Genomic DNA, 14,269 nt, shown 5'->3' on the forward strand with positions numbered 1-14,269 from the left:
TCACATATTAAACAATAGCGAGCTATTGGAGGCTGACACTAAAATCATTCACATTTAAAAAAATTAAATACAGAGTTTTCAGACAAGTATTATTTTTTTCAGCCTGCAAACTGCAGCGCACACTTGTGAAACTTGAGAAACCGATACGTATTGATGGGGAGGAGTCAAAATGCTTCTCGCGAACACCAGTTTTACGATGTGCGAAAGGATGTTCACCAACCAGAACAGCTCCAGTTTCCATTGGCTTCCACTGTCTGCCAGCCGGTAAGATGCAATTACGTATTGTAAGACAACAACCCCTAGTGTCTGAAATAAGAGAGAAACAAAGAAGTGAGTGATGTGCAGTGCCTCCAGTGTGTGAGAGTTCATGGGGGTGTCGTCAGTGGTGTCTCCAGAAATGAATTTTCGGAGGGAGACACACACCGGTCACAGATTAAACTGGGGGAGCCACCTACAAAATTTTATATCTATCACTATGTATATATACACACACACACATATATATGTATATATATATACACGCTGACATTGTATGTATGTGTATATGTGTGTGTTATGATATAGTTACATACACACATATATACAAAGTTAGATTATAATATTTTAATCAACCATCAGTGATTTACAATTAAAGGTGGTTGGATAAATTAATGTGTGTGGTAACAGGAAGTATCTTAGTTTTTTCAGTGTCACTTCCTGGTACATTTAGCAGCTGTGGTGGGGACGGGAGGTCAGAATAAATACAGCGGGGCACGGGTCCCATCTGCCTCCCTTTAGAGACATCACTGGATGTTGTATGTGACTGTATGGATAGAAATAAAGAAGAATGATCGCAAGGTGAAGCATGTCGACATTGGTGGGGATATTGCAGAATAAAGCATGATGGTGGCGTTGTAGCAAGCTGGAATCAATGTGTACAGTGGACATTCACTTTCAATGATATTATAGACAGCACTAGTTGATATTTTGGAGGTCAAAGGACTCTGGATAATAGAAAAAGTTAATATGTACATGTAATATGTCGCACTTTGGTGGGTGAATACATAAATAAATAGAGCAGTGCACCCCCAGAATTACTGAGCACCAGGAGCAGCTTCTTGTATTTCAAGGTGGTAGGGTGATCAGGCGAACATTTTGACACTCTTTCAGGCACTGTATGAAACCAGAAATGCCCTTAGGCGCAACCTTAAAGCTCTCAATCGTGGTCCATTATAAATAGTGTTTATAACGGGCCATGACTAAATGCCCTGGAGTTGAGGCCGAAGGCAGTGCAAGTTTCTCACACTGCCTGATAGTGGGCAAAATAGTAACATTTTAAATTTTTAAAAAATAAAGTACTTACCTATTCCTGTCCGGTCCCACAGTCCAGACTCCAAGGCAGCAAGGGGTCTTAGAGACAACTCCCCTAACCAACCAAGACGCTCTTCTGATGTTGTCAACCAGCATGAGATAATCACCAGGATTGTTTGGAGCGGGCTGGCTCAGTGCTCTTACAGGCACTGCAGACCTGTGCCCGCTCTTCACCCAGTTGTCTAAGACAGCTCAGGTTGGAGAGTTTTAAAGTGTGCATGCCATTGCAAGACAGCCAGCCAAAGTGACATGTACACTTTAAATTGGAGTATGCACCACTCCTCCACTGCTGCCAATCAGCAGCAATGGCCCTGCCCCAACACTTGGCTGGGGCTGCCAGGACTGAAAGATAAAATGGTAATAAAATAATTTTATTGCATTTTATTTCTCATGGTCGCTGTGCTGGCACCAGGGTAGGTGATGCTCCTTCGCCCTCATGGAGGAACCCCCGCTGCTGAGGACTTGTAAATTATTCAAAATAAATAATTAAACCATATTTGCATTTGATATTGGTATTCCACCTTAGCAGAATATCATTGTAAAGGGATATTTTGAAAAAAATATTGAGGACCAAAATATTGACAACAAAAGTATAGAAAGATAAGTATAGAATTACATTACTTAGCTATATATATATATATATATATATATATATATATATATATATATATATATATATATATATATTACCTACTGGCGGTCGCCAGTAGGTAGTTATAGTTAGGACCACGTTTCCATAGGAAATCCGCAACATTCTATTTTGAATAACTTTTGCGCCGGTAGACGAATCCTTGCGAATTTTTCAAAATAGGTGGGGCGCTACGCTCCGCTCCTACCCTGAAAGTCTCGGGGGGATTCGTCAAGCGGGGGCTGAGATAAAAGGGGGGTCCCAAAACACGTTTTTCCCATGCATTTTTCCATAGGACCTTTAGACACAGCTACAGCCCGAACGGCTGAACAGAATTACTTGAAATTTGGCAGAGAGGTAGTCCTCAGGTCAAGGAAGTGCCTTTTGTAGGTTTGGTGTAAATCTGTTCAGTAGATTCTGAGAAAATAGCCTTTAAATCAATATATATATCTGAGCCAGCTTACGGTGCGCTTACGGTGCGCTTACCGTACGCGTACGGTGGCGTGCGCGAGCGCGATTCTGATTGGCCCTTAGATCTTAGTGAACATTCGAATCGGTCGAAACCAGGAAGCGGCGGCCGCCATTTTCTCTCTCGCACTCTGAGGGGGGAGCTGATAAACAAATGCCAAAAACATATAAAGGGGCTGTTTAGACAGCGCCCATGCACATAACCATGTTAGTTGAGTCTTCAAAGATCCCCCAAGGCAAAAAACGGTAATTTTTTATTTTTCGAAAATTTCGCCGATTACGCTTACCGTACGCTTACCGTACGCGTACGGTAAAAAATTATTAAAAAAAAAAAACCACTCTCTCCACCCCGTGCGCAAATGGTGGCCGTAGGCCACCATTTGTGCATGGCATATAAGAGCACAGCATTTCCCCAAAAAATTTCAACAGATTACCTATCACAAGGAAGCGCATAATATGTCCTCCATGTGCGCACGGTGCGCGAAGCGCATCGTGCGTACATGGCCCATCTAGCGTAACGTGGGCACGCGGTGCGCTACGCGCACCGCGTGCCCACGTGCGTGCACAGCACTAACTGCGTAAAGTGGGCGCGCGGTGCGCGAAGCGCACTGCGTGCTCACTGTGCGCGCACGGTGCGCAAAGCGCACCGTGCGCGCATGGAACGAACTGCGTTAAGTGGGCGCGCACGCCACGAATGGCGTAAAGTAACTTAGCATTTAAAAAACCGTACAAATTCACTGAAAAAACCATAGGTTTCACACACGTTATAGTTAGGAATTAGCATTTAAAAAACCTTGCAAATTCACTGAAAAAACCATAGGTTTCACACATGTTATAGTTAGCGGAAATTTTACTGATAAAAAACCAATGAAATTCCCCCGTTATAGTTAGTGCAGGAAACTATAACTCACGCGACCGCAATCTTCTGCTGATGACATATGTGTCTTTATGAAAAAAAAATATTTGTAATATATGTATAGCTAAAAATTTATGGAAGAAGACATGGGCAAATAAGTGTCTAAATACAGTATTAGCATCAGCAGAGGATTGCGGTCGCGTGAGTTATAGTTTCCTGCACTAACTATAACGGGGGAATTTCATTGGTTTTTTATCAGTAAAATTTCCGCTAACTATAACATGTGTGAAACCTATGGTTTTTTCAGTGAATTTGCAAGGTTTTTTAAATGCTAATTCCTAACTATAACGTGTGTGAAACCTATGGTTTTTTCAGTGAATATATATATATATATATATATATATATATATATATATATATATATATGTAGATACCTATCTGGGCAAGTTTTATATATATATATATATATATGTATTATACACATATATATATATAATATATATGTATGTATATATATCTATATATATATTCACTGAAAAAACCATAGGTTTCAGGGGCGTTATAGTTAGTTGGACATTTCACTGGTACAAAACCATAGAAATTCCCCCATTATAGTTAGTTCAGCTAACTATAACTCGCGCTCCCGCAATGCACTGCTGATGACGTCACATATTACATCACTCATGACATGGTCAGTGACATCACTCATGACATCACTGATGACATCTCAAATGACATCACTGATGACATCATCCTTGTGATAGAGTGGCAGACCTCCTCTCACCCTAATATAACCTTTGATACACACACTCAAAAATACAAACTAACATTTTCAAAACAATGGACATACCAATACCAGTTACAACTCACCTATTCAGTCAGTCAGTCAGTAGGCTTTATTTCGATAAAATCTTATCTTAAAAAGCAATACATACAATATGGTGAAAAAAACCAAAAACAAAAAAAACAAAGCCATAACAATACAGTACAGTCGATAAAATATACCATAAACAAATGACATTAATAAGTTACCTTGAACACATAGATTTAAAATCCTCCAATTAAACAATTAATTTAAGCCTTCTTGATCTGATCACCCACGCCCAACTTAAAAACTTTGCAATGGCACACACAATTAGGGGCCGTGAATCTGACTTCAATATTCTCAAGGCTACCATATAGTGCCTAGTACCCAACTCCTTACATAATGGTTTTAACCATCTAGATCTAGGTGCTTTGTAGGCAGGGCACTCAAACAATAGATGGGCAACCGGCTCAGTCCTCTGCGAACAAAAAACACACAAGGGACTAGTTTGAGCCGGGATTTTCCAGCGGGCAGTCAATTCTCCCACAGGTAGAACCCAATTTCTAAATTTGATATACAAGGCCCTGTCTCTGGATTTTGAGATTATGTCGAGATAGGGTTCCCGAGACGACACATCCTTAACCAAGAAGAATTCACTGGAAGATCTACATAAATTTGGGTTAGAATTGTTTCTACCCACTACCCAATTCCAAAAAATCTTCTTCAAGGCGGATTTGGGAGGGGCAGACCTGGAATACCATGACTTCCAGAGACCCAATTCCCCCAGCAAAAATGTAACATCCCTTAACCACCCAATTTTTGACCAGCCAGGCAGCGATAAAATCTCCCTCAGCCCATCTGCATAACTCACTAATTCAGGGACTCTCCATAGGCGAGCCCAGAGGAGCAAGGGGCGAAGCCTGGCCTGATCACTAATAGAGCGGCAGCCCATATCCATAAATAGAGGTAAGGACGGGGTACTATATGGGAGGGACAACAAATCTTTCAGAAATTTACTCTCTGAACATGCTAGCAGGTCAGTGTTCTGCAAACCCCAAAGCTCAGCACCATACAAGGCCGCACTAACCCCTCTGGCTGTGTAGATGTCCAACACAGGAGCGATGGGTTTTGAGGTGGATAATCGTTGCTCTTTAAGAAGAACCCCTATCACCATTTTATGACTCAGCAACATCTTCTGTAGATGGGAAGTCCACCGCATAGTATCAGTGAGACGGATACCAAGGTAATCAAACTCCTTGACCATTTCCAAAGGTACCCCATTTAAAATTGGAAATGTTCCAAGTTTCTTCGAGGGATTAAGGATCAGATATTTAGTTTTATCTGTATTAATTTGAAGACCCCTTTTCTCACAAAAAGTTTGGAAACTGTCAAGGAGGCTTTGTAAGCCCATCAGGGATTTGGAGATGAGCAGGGTGTCATCGGCGAATAGTAAGGTAGGTATACTCCTGCCCGCCAGGGATGGTGAATCGGTAGGATTTTCCAAAAGATGCTCCACCACACCGTTCACATACAGAGTGAACAGAGTGGGAGCAAGCACACACCCCTGTCGGACACCCCTATTCACCGGTATTCTAGTGGTCTTCTCCCCCTGCTTGCCCCACCTCACCTGTGCAAAATTTCCTGTGTGGAGCTTCATTACCAAGGATAATAAATATGCGGCTATTCCCATTTCCGACAGAACCTTCCACAAACAGCCCCGAGGGACAAGGTCAAATGCGGAACGTAAATCAATAAAGGCAAGATACAAACTGCCTTTACCCAGGACAACCACTTTCCAATACAAGAGCATCAATCTAAATGTCTGCTCAATAGTCCCGGTGCCTGATCTAAACCCAGCCTGTAGGTCTGAGAGAATTTTCATGTCATCCACCCACTGAAGCACTCTCCCCAGAACCACCTTCCCCACCACTTTCTGGGAAGAGTCAATTAGGCTTATGGGCCGGTAATTAGCTGGGTCGTCCCGGCCCCCCTTCTTGAAGATCAGAACGACCTCGGCACCCATCCAAGAATCAGGAAGTGCTGCACCACAATACGAAGCATTTAATAGTGAAGAGATAAGTAACCCCCATTCCGTTAAGTTAAGACGGAACAGATCCCCTGGTATCCCATCTGGGCCTGAAGCTTTGTTGGAGGCAAGAGAGTTAATAACCTTCTCCACCTCCTTAGGCGTAAAAGAAACATCTTCGCTCGAACCAGGAGGGCTCAGAGAAGGTAAGACAATCATCCCACTGGTATCATCCTGCGAGGGAGAGTAAAGTTTGGAGAAATGATTAAACCACAACTCCTCAGAGATTTTACAAGTTAACAGAGAGTCAACCGGCCTGTTCCTCGACTCACCTATTCAGTAATTCCAAGATCTACACACATCCACTCATTCACCAACAGTCCCTATACAGTCACTCATACTCATACATGTACTCACTCATCATATGTACTCATACACCTATACATCCTGTTACACACCGCCACTCATCCATAGAGTTACTCACACACATAGTCACACATGCAAACAAAGTATACAGTTATACACACACTACCACACTTACTTCTACAGAAAGTTACACATACTTACTCTCTTAAACAATCACTTATAGAAACACCTACTTATTCGTACAGGAACTCTTTCAATCTCTCACTCTCACATATACTCACTTATATACACCAATAATCACATATACTGGTTTAAAACATATGTAGTTACTCATAAAGACACTACTGAGACAGTTATTCACTCACTAACACACCCATATACACACTCATCCACCTATACAGTCCTGCACACATGCTGTCTTCAACACATACAGTGAGTCAATCATTCATGCATCTATGCACTAAGTAATACACCCCACCAAACCATACAGACACTCAGACACTCATACTGATACTCAAAAAAACAACTAATAACCCATATAGACACTCATGTAGCTACTCACCAACCCATTCAGCCACTTGTACACAAAGTGAGAGACTGAAACAGATATTTACATATTTAAACATTACTCACTAACCCATGTATTCACTAAGATACACTTAATCAGTCAGTTATACAATCAATTTTACACAAAAAAAATCATCCATTTAGACACTTATATACCCATTTATTCTTCCATCGACCTTGAGATATACATATATAAAACATATTTAATTTTCAGAAAAACACTCATTCACTGGATGATGTCATCAGTGATGTCATTTGAGATGTCATCAGTGATGTCATGAGTGATGTAATATGTGACGTCATCAGCAGTGCATTGTGGGGGCGTGAGTTATAGTTAGCTGAACTAACTATAACGGGGGAATTTCTATGGTTTTGTACGTGTAAAATGTCCAACTAACTATAACGCCCCTGAAACCTACGGTTTTTCAGTGAATTTCTAGGGTTTTTTAAATGCTAATTTCTAACTATAACGTGCCTGAAACCTATGGTTTTTTCAGTGAATATATATATATTTATTATACTATGTATACATGTGAAAATGTCTCAGTCTGCCTGTTTGCCTCGGTGGCACAGACAAAATTGGTGGAACTGATGTCAGCATGCCGACGAAGTCCTCTTATGGCTCCGATGACGTCATACGGTGTCACGAGCGGAGCCGTGCTATTATGATGTCCTCATTGACGTGGGAGAGGTAGGAAAGAATCTCCGTGGAATGCTGGTGCATGGGATATTCACCTAAGTGTTCAGGCTAGTCCTTTGGGAGCAACTGTTTATGTTGCCACTCCAGAAACCGAAGCCAGTGATCCGAGGGCAGAGGCCCTGCAGATGGCACACGAGGTGGAGTGCCCAGTCGTGTGCACCGGCGGGGCAGTGAAGTGACAAGCACCACAACCCACAAAAAAGGTAACGAGGGCACTGAATAACACAGGATCTTCTCTTTGTATCTGGCAGGAACAACAAAGTTAAAATGCCCTAGTACCAAAATGTAGAATTATTGCTACAACGGTCTTCAAGAGGACCTGCGATGCTGCTTCTGCCTCCCGTACCCCGGAGGAGGCACATGGGTCACGCGGTTCGGTCATACTGCGGTGGGACGCACACTCGTTCACCTCTCATGGCACTGCGCCACACTTCAGGGAGGACGTTTTCCATTAGCCATGTTTTCTAATGACGTGTCGCGCCGGCCCCATCCAACAACTGAACTCCTTTAGATCCAAACAGACTCTTCCACTTTCTCATCGGAAGTGAAACCAGGCCACGCGGACACTTTCACAATACAACAGGTAAACAGGTAAAAAAAACACATTCCTTCCTCCTAATTAATCAAATAAACATCTCACTGAAGGGCAGGGGCCAGCTTTGATCTGTAAACAGCCGTTACAATGACTTTTTTACTTCGTGATACCATTACAACGCAGGCATTACCACGCATACGTTGTACATGTACAAGTCATTACTACACATTTTTTTAGAATGCATGTTCATTTCCCATGCATGCCTTTACAACAAATTTTGCTGTAAAGGTATGTATGGTAAATGACCATGCGTTCTAAAAAACATGTGGATGATCCACATTGTTGTAAGGAAACAGAGACTGTTCCATTTCCTCACAACGACGTGCACCGCCCCTCAGAGACGACGTGAAGCAGGAACCACGAGGAGTGAGAGGTAAGGGGGATTGGGCATGGGGTGTTTTTTTTTTCTAGGGTTTAGGGTAGTGCAGTGGTGTATGGGTAGTGTAGGGGGTCGTGCTGGGGTAGTGTTTTAGGGTTTAGGGTAGTGCAGTGGTGTTTGAGTAGTGTAGGGGGTCATGCAGGTGGTAGTGTTTTAGGGTTTAGGGTAGTGGATTGGTGTTTGTGTAGTGGAGGGGGTCGTGCTGGGGGTAGATTTAGGGTTTAGGGTAGTGCAGTAGTGTTTGGGTAGTGTAGGGAGTCGTGCTGGGAGTAGTGTTTTAGGGTTTATGGTAGTGCAGTGGTGTTTGGGTAGTGTAGGGGGTAGTGTTGGGGTAGTGTTTTAGGGTTACGGTAGTGCAGTGGTGTTTGTGTAGTGTAGGGGGTAGTGTTTTAAGGTTTAGGGTAGTGCAGTGGTGTTTGTGTACTGTAGGGTGTTGTGCTGGGTTCTAGTGTTTAAGGGTTTACGGTAGTGCAGTGGTGTTTGTGTAGTGTAGGGGGTCATGTTTTAGGGTTTAGGGTCGTGCAGTGGTGTTTGGGTAGTGACGGGGGTCATGCTGGGGTAGTGTTTTAGGGTTTAGGGTAATGTAGTTGTGTTTAGGTAGTGAAGGGGGTCATGCTGGGGGTAGTGTTTTAGGATGTAGGGTAGTGCAGTGGTGTTTGTGTAGTGTAGGGGGTCATGCTGGGGGTAGATTTAGTGTTTAGGGTAGTGCAGTGGTATTTGTGTAATGTAGGGGGTCATTCTGGGGTAGTGTTTTAGGGTTTATGGCAATGCAGTGGTGTTTGTGTAGTGAAGGGGTCATACTGGGGGTAGTGTTTTAGGGTTTAGGGTAGCGCAGTGGTGTTTGTGTAGTGTAGGGGGTTGTGCTGGGGTAGATTTAGGGTTTAGGGTAGTGCAGTGGTGTTTGGGTAGTGTAGGGAGTTGTGCTGGTGGTAGTGTTTTAGGGTTTAGGGTAGTGCAGTTAAGTTTGGGTAGTATAGGGTGTCCTGCTGGGGTAGTGTTGTAGGGTTTACGGTATTGCAGTGGTGTTTGGGTAGTGGAGGGGGTAGTGTTTTAGGGTTTGGGTAGTGCACCCAACCAGCCACAATATCCATGGACAAAGGGGAGCCTGACTCTTTTGAACGCTCCGCCAATTGAATAATTTGGGTCAAGGGCCCTACCACGTCCAAGACCTATCAATTCCTTTCTTGGGATCCCTCATATACTTGCAGAAAAAGGTACATAGTTTCTCATCAATTTCAGGCATGTGTGCCACCTTCCCCTTCAGTGAGGGCTTGGGGCATTCTCCCCTCATCCTATTCCTGACCTCCCTTTCAAGGGGTTGATGGATTTTCCCCACCACATACTCTGCCACTTTGGTGTCAGGGGTCCACTCCACCGATCTAGGATGGTAAATGTGGGTAGGCTCGAACATGTCCGAGTGGACCCCATCCCCAACCCGGGACTGAGAGGAGTGGGACTCTGGATGCCAGGGACGCCCGAGTCCTTATCCTCATCGGAGGAGAAATTGTCCTCCGATACACCCTCTCCCTCTAAGGGATACCCGCCGTCGGGGTCTACAATAGTGGTGACAGCGTCTCAAATTTCTCCGGACTCCTCCTCCTCCCGGCAGGGTGCATGTTTTAGCTTTCCCGCATTCTTGAGGAAGGTCTCTGTAAGTTTATCAAATCCTTCCAAGTGACACGCGTTATGCTTAACAGCCCTTTAATTCCCAATCTCGGAGCTACTGGGGCCTGCCACCACCAGATCTGAGACACTGAACACCCCAGGGATGCTTTTCGCCAGCTTATCAACCTGATCCCTAAGAGGAGCCAGCGCCCGAGAAATAGCCAGTTAGAGGCCTTGGTCCACTGCTGGAGGGAGAAGTTGGGGGGCCATTCCTCCTCCACTTCCTATTAGGAGGAATAAAAATGGTCTTCTGGAGAAGACATGATAGCAGAGGGTGTGAGAACAGAACAAATGCCCTTAAAATCCTTAAGGCAGCCCCCTTGCCGGTGCTCCAACAGCTGGGCTTTCCACTAAGCTGTTGTAAGAATAGACTGAGGTGCAATATCCAATTACCACCATCAAGCGGCGCTGGTCACCAACGTGGCCATGTGGGGAAATCACCGCGTAGCGGTGTCAAAATTAGGCGAGGGTGGGTCAGGAATCAAGCGGACACTAAAGGAGTGACCGGATTCCCAAACACGCATAAAGACCAGCAGGAGCGCTCGACGGAGCTGCCTCACTCGGACCAGACGCGCCTGACAGGATCTCACCGCGCACAGAGCGCACAGCGGGAGAAACTGCGAGTTGGAGAACGCTCTCAGGCAAGAACCTGCTGTGCAGGGAATATGAAACAATACCAAGGCAATAATGCTAATAACGTGCACAAGCAACAGCTATACAAACAGCAGCAACGTCAGATTAAGTCAAGAATGTAAGGAATGCAGTTAACTGACGAGCGGTGAAGAAAGAGGAAGCAGAAGGGACGTCACGATATTATATACGATGGACTGTGATATGATTGGACTATAGTTGCCTTGGAGACTACCCCCCTAATCGTTCATGGGTTGTGTAGTCTTTTGTTTAATGATTGTTGTATTACGTTTTCTTTGAACTGCTATGCAAATAAAGTGAGGAAAGATATGCATAATCCTCGCCTCCGTCCTGCCATAGAATTCATTAAACTTTATTCGATCTGATTTAGAAACATAGATCATAAAAGTGTACATAAAAACAGTAAATCCTCTTTCCTTATACAATACAGTGAGAATTAATTAAAACCAGTAGGTAAAAACAGGTGTTTCAAAGCCTGGTTCAGAGCAACTTCAGGTTAACAGAATCGTAAAGTTCAATGTTTCGCAAGATCAATCTCATGTACTTCGTGCAAAATATGCAATAAGGGGTCCAAGTAAGATGTAACGCTCCAATAAATGACCAGTCTGCACTATATAAAACTGCAGAAAAACTAACAATAAAAAGTGTTTTGCACACTTCTGTCATTGGGCTATATGTGGGCTACATCTGGGTGATATTTGTGCTACATTTGGGCTCTTTATTTCTCTGGTGGCCATCTTGGGAGACTTATTTGTTATGAAGTTTCGTATTTCCTCATTTACTGCAGTCTCCTCAGAAGGAAATGCTTTCAGTTTTTTACTTTGATTCCATTAAGAAGGCAGTCAGATGTGTCACACATTTGCCAGAAATTCAGAATGTTAGCACTCTAGTTGTTCATTAGATCACTGTAGTAAAGCTACTGCTCACCAGGGAGTTAACTGGAAGTCTACTGCTGGTATTGAAAGTGATTGTTTCAGTCTGCATGTCAGAAATTTCTAATGAAATGGAAGAGGATTTCAGATCTCACTTAAAACATGCCCTAAATTTTGTTTCTGCAGCACTAACCATAATTTCTATGGCAAAATGAACCCCCTCATGTTGATCCTTTTTAAATTAAATGTTTTAAGTATTACCAGTCTATTCCAATCAAGATGGCTTCAGGTGTGTCATAATGTTGTCATAAGTAAGACTGTTAGCTTTCTAGTTGTTCTTTAGAACACTCTGGGAAGCTGCTGAAGAACACAAAGACATCAACTGACAGGCTGATCCTGTTGAAATATAACAGGAAGATATTTGAGATCACACTTGAAACATGTCCTAATTTTTCTTTCTGCAGCACTAACCATAATTTCTATGACAAAATGAACCCCCTCATTTTGTTCCTTTTTAAATTAAATGTATTAAGAGTTACCAGTTTATTCCAATCAAGATGGCTTCAGGTGTGCCATAATGTTGTCATAAGTAAGACTGTTAGTGCTCCAGTTGTTCTTTAGAACACTCTGGGAAGCTGCAGTAGAACACAAAGGCATCAATTGACAGGCTGCTCCTGTTGAAATATAACATGAAGACATTTGAGATCACACTTGAAACATGTCCTAATTTTTCTTTCTACAGCACTAACCATAATTTCTATGAAAAAATGAACCCCATCATTTTGTTCCTTTTTAAATTAAATGTTTTAAGTGTTACCAGTTTATTCCAATCAAGATGGCTTCAGGTGAGCCATACTTTTTTCATAAGTAAGGCTGTTAGCGCTCTAGTTGTTCTTTAGGACACTCTGGGAAGCTGCATTAGAACACAAAGGCATCAACTGACAGGCTGCTCCTGTTGAAATATAACAGGAGGATATTTGAGATCTCACTTAAAACATGTCCTAATTTTTCTTTCTACAGCACTAACCATAATTTCTATGACAAAATGAACCCCCTCATTTTGTTCCTTTTTAAATTGAATGTTTTAAGAATTACCAGTTTATTCCAATCAAGATGGCTTCAGGTGTGCCATCATTTTGTCATAAGTAAGACTGTTAGCACTGTAGTTGTTCTTTAGAACACTCTGGGAAGCTACAGTAGAACACAAAGGCATCAACTGACAGGCTGCTCCTGTTGAAATATAACAGGAAGATATTTGAGATCACACTTAAAACATGTCCTAATTTTTCTATCTACAGCACTAACCATAATTTCTATGACAAAATGAACCCCATCATTTTTTTCCTTTTTAAGTTAAATGTTTTAAGTGTTACCAGTTTTTTCCACTCAAGATGGCTTCAGGTGTGCCATACTTTTATCACAAGTAAGGCTGTTAGCACTCTAGTTGTTCTTTAGAACACTCTGGGAAGCTGCAGTAGAACACAAAGGCATCAACTGACAGGCTGCTCCCGTTGAAATATAACAGGAAGATATTTGAGATCTCTCTTAAAACATGTCCTAATTTTTCTCTCTACAGCACTAACCATAATTCCAATGACAAAATGAACCCCCTCATTTTGTTTTAAATTAAATGTTTTAAGAGTTACCAGTTTATTCCAATCAAGATGGCTTCAGGTGTGCCATAATTTTGTCATACGTAAGGCTGTTAGCGCTCTAGTTGTTCTTTCTCTGGGAAGCTGCAGTAGAACACAAAGGAATCAACTGACAGTCTATGCCCTTGTTGGATGTACATGATTTACTGAGAATAACAGACTTCATTCTCACATGACTGAGAAAGATAATGTGAAATTACAGAAAATATGCTCTCATTTTAGCTTCAGTTTTCTCCCAAACATGATATCCCAGCAGAAGGTTTTTCACAGGGTAAAATCACCTTAGAAAACACAATTCCTGAAATTAGTATGGTACCATCAACAAATGAATTCTAATGTAACTAAAGTCTGTTATCACCTTTTGGTAACCCTCAAAATCTTCACTACAATGCGTTTCAATGGGGTACTATCATGTATATTGGTCCCAAGATGGCTGCCAGGAATTCCAGGATGAAATGCCGACAGCCAATCAGATCTCACGATGAGATGTGTCATTAGGCTCCGCCCAGATATTGAAACTTTTTCTTTTTCTAATTTCTCATGAACTACTGAACGGATTTACACCATTTAACAAAAAGGGATCTTCCTATGGGAATTAACATGGAGAAAACACGTTTTGGGACCCCCCTTATTTCTCGGCCCCCGCTTGCCAAATCACCCCGAAACTTTTAAGATAGGAGCTGACCGGA

At 42.5% G+C, this 14,269-nt stretch overlaps 1 protein-coding gene and 1 long non-coding RNA gene across 3 annotated transcripts in view; one reads left to right on the forward strand and one right to left on the reverse strand.

Moving 5' to 3' along the window:
- Window positions 1-14,269, forward strand: part of LOC146834637 (vitellogenin-A2-like) — a 97,935-nt gene that overhangs the window by 80,145 nt on the left and 3,521 nt on the right. For both annotated transcript variants that reach the window (XM_085602106.1, XM_085602107.1), the window contains exon 34: window positions 103-264. In XM_085602106.1, coding sequence (XP_085458232.1) covers window positions 103-264 — 162 coding nt within the window. The remainder of the gene's footprint in view (window positions 1-102; window positions 265-14,269) is intronic.
- The window catches only part of LOC146834638 (uncharacterized), a 135,868-nt gene that overhangs the window by 50,498 nt on the left and 71,101 nt on the right, over window positions 1-14,269 (reverse strand). The window lies entirely within an intron of this gene.

The sequence above is a fragment of the Triturus cristatus genome, chromosome 4_2 (genome assembly GCF_964204655.1).
Source record: "Triturus cristatus chromosome 4_2, aTriCri1.1, whole genome shotgun sequence".
Classification (NCBI taxonomy): Eukaryota; Metazoa; Chordata; class Amphibia; order Caudata; family Salamandridae; genus Triturus; species Triturus cristatus.